The sequence below is a fragment of the Pelophylax lessonae genome, assembly GCF_965119305.1.
Source record: "Pelophylax lessonae genome assembly, chromosome: 9".
Taxonomy (NCBI): Eukaryota; Metazoa; Chordata; class Amphibia; order Anura; family Ranidae; genus Pelophylax; species Pelophylax lessonae.
Genome location: NC_138776.1, coordinates 86,114,759 through 86,128,204, shown reverse-complemented (window position 1 = coordinate 86,128,204; position 13,446 = coordinate 86,114,759). Strand labels below are relative to the sequence as shown.

The following is a 13,446-nucleotide window of genomic DNA, read 5'->3' as shown; positions in this document are numbered from 1 at the left end:
AAATATGCACTGTTACTGTAAAAATGACACTGGCAGGGAAGGGGTTAATTTTATTGGAGAGGGAGGTGTTAATGTATGCCTGGTGCTTACTGACGTGTGGGGGGAGGAGGTGACTGTGTGAGACAAGGACAGATCGGATGTCCAGCTATGCTGAACAGTCCGATCTGTCACTCCCTGTCACTGAGGAGATCCGCCCGCTCTGTTTACACAGGCGGGCGGATCTCCAAACTGGATTCCCCGACGATCGGGGCAGAGCAGCGGCAATCGCCGCTGCTCCTCCCCTGGCCCGACTCCCGCTGTGAATGAAAACAGCGGGAGCGCGCCTCCGGCGGCGCGCGAGCGCCGCCTACAGGGGGAGGAGTCTGGGGACGTAGGTCTACGTCGTCAGACCTACAAGAGCCACTTTGCCGCAGTAGTACTACGGTACTCAGCGGTAAAGTGGTTAATAACTAAAGTGGTTGAAAACTCTATGTACAGTATGACCAGTGAAGTGACTAGGTAATACACAGATGAAACAAATCCTCCTACATAAGTTGTATTTCTTTATCTGCAGCCATCTGTCCTGTACAGCCTTCTAAAACACACAAAATTTACACAGAATCTGTCAGCAGCACAAAGCAGGGGTGTCTGTCAGTTAACACCCTTCACAGCTCAGAAGGAAGAACTCTGGCCTGATTTGAGGCAAGACACCCTCTTTTCACACTACACAGAGAACAAGCACAGCTGTGACACTGTCCATCACGGGCTGTGTGCTGGAGATCCCTGTAGCGACCTTTTCTCTTACGTCCTCTTGCCACCCACTCAGTCTTCACTACTGGGTATTGGTCTTATCCACAGGAGTAAGCTAGGCAGAAGATTTTGTTGGAAACATTCACAAAAACTTTGCATAGACACACCTACAGGGGGCTGTCCCTCTGGTCCAATACCCCCCTGCTAGCAGCATTCCCAGTTCAGTTTCTTTTGCCTAGTTAGGAGTATGTTTCCCGCGTGTCGCTTCACGGTCCCTGCGGAGGCGCTATAGCGTTTCTGCCGCGGTGTGGGGGTCCCGGAGTCCCTTGTGATGCTAGTGCAACATTTTGGAGTACAGACATGTTTGTGGGGGCCGCATCGGTGTAAGACCACGGGGCCGCCATTTCATGTGTGGGCAGGCTGTTTGGCCTCATTGTGAGAGCAGCAGCCATTTTCTGTAATGCTTTGGCGCCCTTTCGGGCGCCATCTTTAGTGTGGGCAATGTGTTTCCTCATGTGCTCAGCGGACATTTTCTCTGAGCCTCCCCCTTAGGCTTACATTGGCAACCATTTTCTTGTGGCTCAGACCTATGTTCGGCCTCTAGTGGCGTGACATTTCCTCTTTCCAAGCACACAGATCGAGCTGGCAGCGTGGGTACAGTATAGACCAGGCATGTCCAACCTGCGGCCCGGAATCTCAGGCAATGCAGCCCACTGCCCCCTGACAATTCTTTTGTTAATGGGTAGGAAGGAAGTCGGGTCGGAGGCACGGCCACGGCAGCTTCCAACTAACGGTAGGTGAGCATGTGCAGTGTTTCTGATTCCTACCACCATGACCACTTCAAATCACTGAAGTGGTCATGATGGTTAGAGTGTTCCTTTATTATCGCTCAGAAGAATTAAACCTCTGTATACTGATGCCATATCATTTGATCATCCTCTAGTTGTGTTAAATTAGTGTGTGTGGGGGGGGGGGGCGGCGCGGTAAGGGCGCGGCAGCATTTTATTACTTGTATACCTTAGCTATAGTATATATTTAATATGCGGCCCAGAGAAGCCAAAAGGTTGGACACCCATGGTATAGACACACTTCTGGGGTCTTTATTGCTATTTTTTCTGGTTTATATCTCTGCTGGCAGTTGTTATCTTTCAGTGCTTAGTAGCACAGGCTAGTCACTCATTGCGGTGGGAACTGCCGCTATCGCCGATTTAAAGGGCCAGCGCCATTTAATCTCTAAGTGTTTCTAATTGAGTCCCAGGATAGCAAATTCCCCCCAGCTCTGGTGGAGGGTTCAGGTAATCCTGAATCCTCTGCAATAGTCTCACTTACTGCTGCACTTACGACTTTAGCATCCAAAGTGGATCTGTTGATGTCTGAGCGGGCTTCTAAGAAGAGGCCCAGGCTTTCTCAATCTTCTGATTGCCACGGACAGTGTACCCCCCTGAGGGGTCTCAGTCCTCAGTCGGATGGGGGGGAGGAGGTGGAGGAATTCCCCTCCGGGTCGGCCAGAGAATGCGCTGCAATGTCTGCGCTTATTAGCTCTGTTAAAGACATTCTACATTTAGAAGATGAGCCCCACCTGCCGGGTAAGCGGTCTTCCTTTGGGACCCGCAAAACCCAGAAGTCGGTTCAGGTGTTTCCCTGTCCCGCTGAGTTTCACGAAACGGTGAACGAACAATGGCGCAATTTAAAGCGCAATTTTGTGGTGCCTAAGCAGTTTCAGTACCGTTATCCCTTTGCGTCTCCGGTGGATTCGCGCTGGACTGTGGCCCCTAAGGTGGACCACAGTGTCCAGGTAAATAAAGCCACTCTGATGCCCGCGGTTTTTAAGGACCCGGCGGGTGGAGTCTCTTACCCGCCACTCCTATCTGGTGGCAGGTTCCTTGATGAAACCCGTGTTCGCCTCAGTCATGGTCTCTCAGGCTGTGGTGGAGTGGACTAAGGTGCTAACACGCACCCTTGTGGCTGTTTCCGCCCCTCCTGCTACTCTGGAGATGGTGGACCAAATTATTCAGGCTGTTTTTTATACCTGTGATGCAGCCTTGGATGAGGCCCCTTTCGTCTCACGCTTATCTGCAGTCGCAGTTCCGTCGCATCGTGTGGTTGAAAAGCTGGTCGGCCGACCAGTCTTCCAAGAAGACGGTGTCGGACATCCCTAATGCAGGGAATCGCCTTTTTGGGGACTCCCTGGACGAATTGGTGAAGGGGGTCACTGGGGGTAAAAGCACACTGCTGCCCCAAGTGTACAGGGGCAAGTCTTTCCGCGGTAAGCGGGGCCCTTCCTTTAAACCTAACCAGGGGTCCTTTCGTGCCTTCAAGGCACAAGACAAGGGCAAATCCTTCAAGGCCTCTAGTGGCCAGAAGAAGCCTTGGGCGGGCAAGTCCAAAGCCGCCCACACTGGCACGGCGGCCCAGTCCGCCTCGACCCGAAGGGGCGCCCTCACCCGTTTCAGGGGTAGGGGAACGTCTGCGCTGTTTTCCCGAACCTTGGCTGGCCAAGATTCTGGACAGATGGGTTCAGGAACTAATTCGGTCAGGGTACAAGATCGAATTTCGATCACGCCCAGCAGACAGATTTTTTTCCCTCAAATCTTCATTTGACCCCAGATTGTTCGGGATCTCCTCGCCCAGGGGGTGATCGTCCCGGTGCCACATCGGGACAAGTTTTGGGGTTTTTACTCGAATCTGTTCATGGTGCCAAGAAAGGAGGGCAAGGTGCGTTCAATTCTGGACCTAAGGTTTCTGAACCGCTTCGTGCGGGTTCAAAAGTTCCGCATGGAATCCCTCAGATCGGTGGTGGCCTCCCTGAGTCCAGGAGATCTCCTGGCTTCCATCGACCTCACGGACGCGTATTTACACATCCCCATCTACGTAGGTCACCAGAGGTACCTCCGATTCGCAATGGCGGGGGAGCACTATCAGTTTGTGGCATTGCCTTTCGGTCTCGCTTCGGCTCCAAGGGTGTTTGCCAAAGTTGACTCCTGTCCTGGCCCTGTTGCGGGCGCAGGGGATTGCAATCCTTGGGTATCTGGATGATCTCCTGTTAAGGTCGCGTTCCAGTGCCGCTCTGTTGCATGACCTGTCAACCACGGTTCAGATGCTCCAGGAATTCGAGTGGACCATCAATTTTCAGAAGTCGACATTGTCTCCTTCTGTTCGCCTCCCTTACCTGGGGATGGTTCTGGACTCCGCCCAGGCAAAAGTCTTCCTGCCGGAGGACAAACTCCGGACTCTGCAGAACGAGGTCAGGTCCCTCCAGGGACAACGAGTCCTCATCGCTCAGGACCTGCATGCGGTCCCTGGGATTGATGGTGTCAGCCTTCGAGGCGATACCATTTGCACAGTTCCACACAGTTCACACACTATCTCTGCAAGCGGAGATTCTGGCCAGGTGGGACAGACGTCCTCATTCGTTGGAAAGGAGGATCTCTTTGAGCCACCAAGTCAGAACAGATCTTCTGTGGTGGCTCCAGTCTCCGGCTCTGATGGAAGGGAAATCCTTCCGGCCGTTGTTATGGACGGTGGTCACCACGGGCGACAGCCTGTCGGGCTGAGGGCGCCTTAGGGAGTTTAGCTGAGGCTCTCAACTCTCTCCCTGGGCATCTGCCGGACTGTGGGGTCGGGCAATTACGGCTGGGCCTTCACCTAAATTTAGGTTTCCGCCTGCGACCTGTTGGGCCATTTGGTTAGCCTTTCGCCCCCCTTGAACTGGGTGGCGTCGTGAGGGCGCCTCATTTTTAGTAAAATGTAGCCGCAATTATTGTGTGGACGAGGGTTCTCTGCCTGCGCATCTGCGTCACATTGAGCCCCCCCCTTCAAGGGGGCTATGTTCTCTATGGGGGGCGACCCTCTTACTTTTTGCAGGGTCTAATAGGTGGTCCTTTTGTGGACCTGTTGCCGGCGTCTCCTTGTGGGACTGAGGTTGGCAGCCTCCCCTGCTTGTAATATTTTCAGGGTGAGCTTGGTATATTAAAAAGAGGTGTAGCGCTTAACATGTTTCAGATAAAGTCCATATCCATAAGGAAAGGCCAATGTAAAGATGGTGTCCAAAAAATGCTCAACTCTTCTGTGATTTATAGAGGAACCACCACCGTTGCCCAATTGTGAAGCCTCTTACCGGATTTACATGACCCTCATTACAAAGGCCAATATAGCAGGGGCTCTCACACAGATACAATACTAGGCTTCCCCAATAGTCTCCTCACGGATCTTTACAGTGCGCCAGATAGTGTTACTTGTCCTCTCCTGCTCACACGCAGAAGCGAGCGCATACATAGGTTGCGTTCCCAGTCTTGTTCTGTTTTGGTCGACACAGCTGAAGGTCCCTGTGAGGGTCTGCTTAAAGAACTCCAAACTCAACAGCTTTCGCATATTTAACTTTATTTCAAATATCTTTTTATTGGGTTTTCATACTAGGTAGAATATACATAGTTAAAAATTGTATATTTAGCGAAAAATGGAGCATAACAACGCTTAAAAGGAAAGAACGAAAAAAAAAAAAAAACTTGTGCATATCAATGAGTATATCGTAATCTTAGAGGAAGTAAACCCTCCTTTGACACTTTTTTACCTATAGGTAAGCCTATATTAAGACTTACCTATAGGTAGTGTAAATATCTCCTAAACATGCACCGTTTAGGAGATATTTACCTTACATGCAGCCAGTGACGCCACTGGCGCATGTTCTCTGAAGGAAAGGCCACTGGTGCCATTTCTTCAGAGCCCCGTGCCGTGACCGTCGGCTCCCGCGCGCGTGCGTGGGAGTGACATCACCGCGACTCCGGCCAATCAGGTGGCCGGATGCCGCGATCCCGGAAGACGGGCGACTGGACATGTCGCCCGTCATACAGGTGAGTGAGCGGCACGGCGGGGGCTCGTTCTTAGGTAAGTATTTCATAATGAGCTAGTATGCGATGCATACTAGCTCATTATGTGTTTCTCTTTCAGGTTACAGAAAAAAAAAAAAAAAAACGTTCATGGGTTTACAACCTCTTTAACACAGTATTAACATTGAAAGGTGTTGTGCTGTAATGTGGGATTGAATATTTACTACTCTTGCGTATGTCATATACTCCCTGGTAGGCAAGGAGTATCTAGAGCTGAAATCCATAAAGGAAATGATATGGTTCTGTTTGAGATCTGATATGTTCACTAGGCCATAGTCCTTCCAGTGTGTTATGTTCATGTTTGGGGAGATAAATGACAGCACTGTTAAGGGAACAGATGTATATTTATGGTCGATGTGTGTGTATCTTTTGTTCTCCCAAAATATTCCCATGCTTTTTTGTGTCGCTGATATAGTTGGGTGATGTTTGTATAGTGTGTTTGTCTCCAGTTTAGTGGCTAATAGTAAGTCAGATAGTGTACCTTGGGTTGCAATAGCTTTCTCTGCTTGAGCACCAATGTTGCATTCGGGATAAGTTGAAGCAGCATTTTAATCCAGTTTTGCGGCCATATGGTAGTCTTGGGTACTCCCATTCCCCCGATTCGGTTATGTTTAATTAAAATGTTGTGGGGACATCTTGCTTTTTTCCCTTCCTAAACAAATTTAGATAAGGCGCTTTGTATTGCCTTGTAGAAGGACGATGGAACATGTATGGGTACTGCTCTGAAATGGTACAATAGTTTGGGAAGGAGGACCATTTCAAAGGCCGCTAATCTTCCTGACCATGAGAGAACTTAAGTCTATTCATTTCTTGTGTGAATGTAGTAATGAGTGGGTAAAAATGAGTTTATACAACTGAGACAAGGAGTTAGGAAGTTTGATTTCCAAGTACTTTATAAATTCTTCTTCCAAGGAATATGGCAGCGATTCCTGCATCATGTGTTTGTGTTTTTGTCTTTCCATCTACTGCAATGCTCAATATGCTAGATTTGGTTGCATTAACTCTGTAGTATGACACTGTATGAAATACTTGTAGTACTTCATGAGCTGCTTTAAGGGAGAGAGCCGGGTTGGAGAGTGACAATATCATCCGCTAAGTGAAATGATGTTGCCTCTCTTTGCCAATACTTAGGCCTTCAATTTGATTATGTGATCTGATTGTTTCGGCCAATGGTTCCATTAGGAAGGTGAATGTTAAAGGGGGCAGAGGGCACCCCTGCCTCGTCCCATTGGTTATTGCAAATTTTTCTGAGAAAATGCCATCATTAAATGCTTGTGCTGAAGGGGTGGAATATATTGCAAAAATGGCTTAATAAATATGGCCTTAAAAACAAAATTTTTGCAGGATCTATGATAGGCAACCCCAATGGATCCGATCAAAGGCCTTTTTTCGGCATCTAATGACAAAAGCACTAAGGGGAGTTTGTTAGTGTCAGCATAATGTATCAGGTTTATTAGAAGTCTAGTCGCATCTGTAGGTTGACGTCCTGCAACAAAACCAACTTGGTCTCGTTTGAACAATGAAGGCAAGAAGCAAGATATTCTGTTGGCTAAGAGTTTCGCATATACATTTTAAGTCTACATTCAATAGAGAAATAGGCCTGAAATTCCTGGACTTTATCCAGCTCCCTCCCTGGTGTAGGGAGTGTGATAAAAGTATCATCCAACATTTCAGGTGGAAATGAGGCTAAGGAGGCAGCTTTATGGAATACTTTTTGCATTATGGAGGATAGCATGTCCCCATATTTTTTACAATACTCTGAAGATAAACCATCAGGGCCTGGTCATTTTAGTGGGAGAGAAGAAATGGTATCCAATATATCTGATACAGAAAATGGTGAATTTAGAATTTCCAGATCTTTGGGTTGTAATTTGGGTAGTGATACGCTTTCTAGGAAATTCCCAATTAGTTCTGGAGTTGGTTGCGTTGAAAATGCATCATTTTTTAGATTTCACAAATCAGGGTTATGTATCTTTTCTGTCGCATTCATGTGATATGTGCTTGAATGCTACTGTGTTTGATGAAAATCGCAACCCCACGTTTTTTTGGATGCTGCATTAGAGAAGTCCATGTATGGGTAATGACTGTTACAGTTCAGGTGGTTCTGCGCTTTAATCTCTTGAAAACCTAGCGCATCACAGTTTTGGGAACGTGTTTCCTTCCATAGCATGTCTTTTCGGAGGGTTGTTCAGACCATTTATGTTTAGAGATGTTACTTTGAAAGACATTTTGTGTGGCTGGTGTGTGGCCTTGTGTAGATTAGATATTTGTGTTCTTACGAGAACCTTGGATTATCAGTCTTACTCTGTGATGGTCCCCAGTCGTGATGATTCCGGTCTTGTGGTTTGAGTCACCTTAGCTTTGGAAGGGCTCCATCTGCGGTTCAACAGTAACAATAAAAGCGTGTTATGCAGTTTTGAGGTTTCTTTAAACCGTTCTTCATCACTTGTAAAACAAGAAGAGATCAAAGGTACAACAGTTTAAAACCATAACAGAAGAAACTTATGCAAGTATACGGACTATAGTAATGACTACTATCGCTTATATAGAATGGCAGATCCAGCTGTTTTTTTTAATTGTTCTTCCAAGTTTGAATTTTTATGTTTTGAAATGTCCACATGGTTTGCAGTACGTGTGATAAGCCATCCAAACCTAGATCCAACATCAGACTTAATTGAAGCCATGTATGTAGAATTTGCGATTAGTTCTGTTTTCAGCCTAGCTTTGTTGAAAAACCTGTATTCCACATGTTTCATTCCTAGAATCAGAAACAACACTTATATCAGAGAAGAGGTGCAGAATTCACTCTGGCTAAAATTGCCAAACACTTTGCCGCTGACCTGTCTACAGGATTACCTCATCTCTGGGAAACAATGGTTGGACCTCTGAGGAACTACATAAACGTTGACCATTTTGGTGGGTTACAGTATTCTTACACTTGTTATGCTATTATACAAGGGATTAAAATGCATTATAATAAAAGTGATAGCACACTATATTGTGTGTCACCGGCGCAACAAATAGAATTATAAAATTACAAATGTTCTGGTTTGCTGCAGCTAAAATTGACTCAGTTATGGAGTATAAAATGGAAACAAGGAAAATGTGATTTAGCTGTGTTAACCTATAAAAGTGCAAACATGCATGCTTAAAACAGTTAAATAATATAACCCCGATATTCACTAAAATCATACACATATATGTGAAAAACAAAATGCAGAAATTATTTTAAATAGCCAAGTGTCCATTGATTCCAACTCGTGACAAAATTATATCTTTTACTCATGCAGTGCTTCACCCAATGTTGTGCATGTCCACCACCAGCAGTTAATACAATTTAAAGCCTTTCTTGAAAACGCCTCTGTGGATCTGTATGGCCTCTCCTATGGCTCTGATTTCTGTAACAGCCTCTCTCATGCATTGATAGAATAAAGAACAGCCATCATTATGCTTCGCTGCCATATGTGCTGAGGGAAGCTTCCTGATGAAGCACGTATGACGTCGAAACGCGTTGAGGCTAGTGAGCGTGGGTGGCGTATTTCCATTTCCGGTAATGAGTGAGGCTTGGAATGCACGCCGGCTCCAATACATGGAGCGGAGAGTGCACAGCTATACAGGTGAGACTCAGTGCTGGTCCACAGGCACCAACCCATGTGAGGTGTCTTTTGTTAAATTTCAAAATCGCAACAAAAAATGATTCAAGGGAGTTGCGCAGTGATGGCTAGCTATTCTGAGGGTATTCTTACAGAAATTGGAGCCATAGGAGAGACCATACAGATCCACAGAGGGGTTTTCAAGAAAGGCTTTAAATTATATTAACCCCTGCTGAGTGTGCAATTTAGCTGTTGGTGGACATGCACAACATTGGGTGAAGCACTGCATGAGAAAAAGATATAATTTTGGCACGAGTTAGCCAATGGACACTTGGATATTTGAAACAGTTGCTGTTTGTTTTCTGTTTTTTTGTTTTTCACATATGTAGGATTTAAGTAATATTGGGGTTATATTGTTTAACTGTATTAAGCATGTATGTTTGCACTTTTATAGAATAGCGCAGCTAATTGCATTTTCCTTGTTTCTATAGAGTGCACACTGCCTCAGTCAGACCAGCTGAATTTGAGGGATCTTGAGCCTTTTCACAGCCTGGCTCCTTGGCTCTGAATTGGTCTTCGGGATATGTAGAAACTACTAATTTTTATATCTCAACCTGAGAAGTTCCTCTCGGGTTTTAAAGCCGGGTTTGCTAGGGGTATTTCAATTGCCTCTTCTTCTAGATGTTGAGAATGTTTGTTTGTTTTTTGTGCATTAAAGTGACAGTCAAGAAATAGAAGTGCTGCCATTATGGCGTGTGTGTAATTTATTTTTTTTTCCGGGGGATGGTGGTTAGGATTGGATATACTTGTCTAGCTTTACTGTCCAGTAAGTTGCTTACCTAGGGCAAGCATCCAGTTAGTAAATTATACTTAGGTTAGGGACTCATTGGGTACCTTAGCATAATGACTGCCCCAGAAGGGGCTCTTTAAGAAAAGCAGATGTCAGTATCGACTTTGTTTAAAGTTCATCTATAAAATTGAGAATCTGTGTAGACTGTTTTTGGCCACCCCAAAGTTTAACTCCTATGACATGCTAGAAAGGAGTGGCAATCACAACCATTTGTATTTTGTGTATGTGAGAGGAATAAGGATCTGAAAACTCTCTGTTTTTGGTTTTACCCCCCTTGAAAACTTGGGCAATTCATCTCCAAATATTGCTTGAATGTTTAAAAATCTTTTGACTTTTTGTGTTTTTTTTTTTTCTTTTTCCCCTCTACTTTTAACTGTAACCCTATAAAAGCTAAGGTGCTTTGCTCTTTTTTTTGTCTATAATTTTTTTTTCCTTTGTTAGATGGGAAGCTCTTGTTAGAAAAAGGAGATGGTCATGCGCAGGAGCTGGTTAACAGCCTCCAAGTGTTTGAAGTTACTGCTGCTTCCATGGATTCCAAGCTTCACCCTCTGGTAATCCACAAATGAGTCATAATGTACAAATATATAGGTCTTCAATAGATAAATGATGGAGGGATGGGTAATGTTCTTGGTATGTAAGAGTAATACTGCATCAATAAACCACAGATGTGTTAATGTTCAGTGGATCAGCTTTAATTTATCATTAACGTACTATTTTTTTTTATTTTCCCTTAATTCTTCTTTAGATCAAGTGGGCTTTCACACACACCTTGTACATGAAAGAGCACACCAGCTTTTATGCACAGATCTTGCAATTATGCCACTTTTCAACACCCTTAACCGCAAGATCTCACAATTTCAGCAGTTTTTTTAATCGATAATCCCACAGATATCCTTGGTGGGTTGGTTCAGAGACTCAGGAAAGTGTCAGTGCTGTGCGGTTGAAGCATAGGACTGTAGAAAAGGATAAAAAGATATATAATTTTGTGTAACCAAAAAAATCAGCACATTAGAATTGAGGTGAGCAGGACAGTCCGTGCAAGGTCATGAAGTCACCTCATTGCTTCTTTTCCCCTGATAGTTTATATTTAAGCAAATCGCAATTAAACTGAGCACACCAGGTAAATAACACTCAAAAGTGCCTGTACATACATTGCATGCATTTTCTTTAGAACACTCTGGGAGGCATGAAAAGGGCAATTGATTAGTCAGTTAGTGACTTCAATACCATATTGGCTTACCTTAACCGTTTGTGCTGTCAGACTGCAATCCATAATGCAATGCCCTGGATGTCTCGGGGTACTCTGGCAGTGTACAGGCATGTCCAAAATGTAATTGATGTGGTCAGTTTAATTGGTTTTAAAATAATTTTTTCAAACTGTTTCTGTAGTAACCATTCAGCACTTAGGCCCCATTCACATCTGCACTTTCTAGGAATGCACGAAAACGCGCTTGTTTTGATAAATGAGGCCCAGATTTACTTGGTAGTTCGGGCAGATAGGCAATTATTGATTAGGATATTGTGCAAATGTTCCTAAATTTAATACTTCCTTACCAGCTGCTCCAACATCTTCCTCATCTGTTCACGTGTCTGCAACATCCGTACACTGCAGTGAGGCACATGGCATCTCGATGTGTAGGAGTTTTGAGCCGTATTGCTACAATGGAAACCATGAATGTCTTTTTGGAGAAAGTTTTGCCTTGGCTCGGTGCCATTGATGATAGCACAAAGCAAGAGGGTGCCATTGAAGCTCTGGCCTGTATCCTTTGTACATGTTTGTATTTGTTCTTGTTTAAAGCTTCCCCCCTCACCTACTTCTGTTTGATTTTCTAGCTCTGATGTATGTACTGAAACCTTTATGAATCACACATGGGTATTAATATTTGGAGGGGGGGGAGAGAGTTATAGTGAACTTTGAAATGGTTTTCTGGTTAAATGAGTTTAAAGCGGAGTTCCGGGCAAAAAAAAAAAACTTGCCTTGAAAGACACTTTCCTTGAAAATGTCTTGTCCAGCCCTGCCATATCAGGTGTGGGCAGCTGAAGCCGGAGCGTCCTTCGTGTCCTCTTCCTGGATGTCTGTGTCCCAGAATGCCCTGCTCGTCATTTCCGTTGCAGGCAGTCATCCCTGCACAGCTTCTGGGCATGCCCAGAAGCTGTTCAGCAGGGAATGACGCTCCTGCTTCGGAAGTGAGAATGACTCCGGTGCAGGCGCAATGACTTCTGGGATGAATGACGCTCATCTCCCAGGAGTCAATGCAAGGAGGATGTGATGTCGTGCGCCGTGTCCGCAGAGGGAGGATGAGGAAGGTAAGGTAAGTATTTAAATTTAAAAACAAGGCAAGTGAAACAAAAAAAAATTTAATTATCCAATTCTTTTTCAGGTGTTTTTAAGCTAACGAATGGTAGAAAGTTCATTTTTAGGGTGGAACTCCGCTTTAACTAGTCTACAAAAGTTTTCTAATGTTACATTTTGTCTGCTTTTTTATGATTGAGCCTTAATTGTACAATGCAAAGGTGTAATGGAACAGCTGGATGTCGGCATTGTTCCATACATTGTCCTGCTTGTTGTGCCGGTATTGGGTAGAATGAGTGACCAAACGGATAGTGTTCGCTTTATGGCAACACAGTGTTTTGCAACTCTCATCCGGCTTATGCCTCTAGAGGTAAGTCAAGATAATTCTGTAGAGTTTGACATGGTCTCCATTTTTTATGATGAACTACAGTATTGCAAGTGCTTCTCTTGTTTAAACAAAGGAATGTTCTTAATTTAAACTAAATCAAAATGTTAAAGTGGAAGTTCAACCAAAACTTTTTGTAAATATGGGCTGAAGTTAAAGCTTCTGGTTGTCATTGTTGGCTTTCCTGTGAAGATTACTTAGAATTTCTTGTCCCTATGCTATACCTACAGAATACTGAGAGAATAATTCTTTGAGGACTCCCTCTGATCTGAAGTGGTGTTGGCTGTTCGTGTGCTCTGTTCCCCTTTACTTCAGTTTGAGGAGATGCAACAAAAAAACTCACTGGGGATACAAATGATAATTAAAACCAGTCAGAAGTTATAACCCTTCCTCTAAAATAAGTGTTGACTAATATGTGCACCTGGTTGCCATACACTAGAGCAGGGCTCTCCAAGCTTTCTAAAAAGGGGGCCAGTTTACTGTCTTCAGACTTTAGGGGGCCAGACTGTGGCCTTTGGGGGTAGAAAGTCCTGAGGTCAGTGGAAAAACAAAGCCCCATCGTCAGTGGGAGGAACTGTGCCCCATTAGCGGTGCCATTTGGCCCAATTGTTGTCATTGAGAGGAATTGTGCCCATTCATTGGGGTGGGGGGTATTCCCCGTTGTTGGTTTCAGTGGATGAAATCGTGCCCCAAGGGCAAAATTAAAAGCA

The 13,446-nt window shown here is 44.9% G+C and overlaps 1 protein-coding gene across 1 annotated transcript in view; it reads left to right on the top strand.

Annotated features, from left to right (window-relative positions):
* The window catches only part of BTAF1 (B-TFIID TATA-box binding protein associated factor 1), a 251,002-nt gene that overhangs the window by 141,829 nt on the left and 95,727 nt on the right, over nucleotides 1-13,446 (top strand). Inside the window, exons 22-25 of the mRNA XM_082268123.1 lie at nucleotides 8,378-8,531; nucleotides 10,500-10,609; nucleotides 11,616-11,817; nucleotides 12,573-12,721. Coding sequence (XP_082124249.1) covers nucleotides 8,378-8,531; nucleotides 10,500-10,609; nucleotides 11,616-11,817; nucleotides 12,573-12,721 — 615 coding nt within the window. The remainder of the gene's footprint in view (nucleotides 1-8,377; nucleotides 8,532-10,499; nucleotides 10,610-11,615; nucleotides 11,818-12,572; nucleotides 12,722-13,446) is intronic.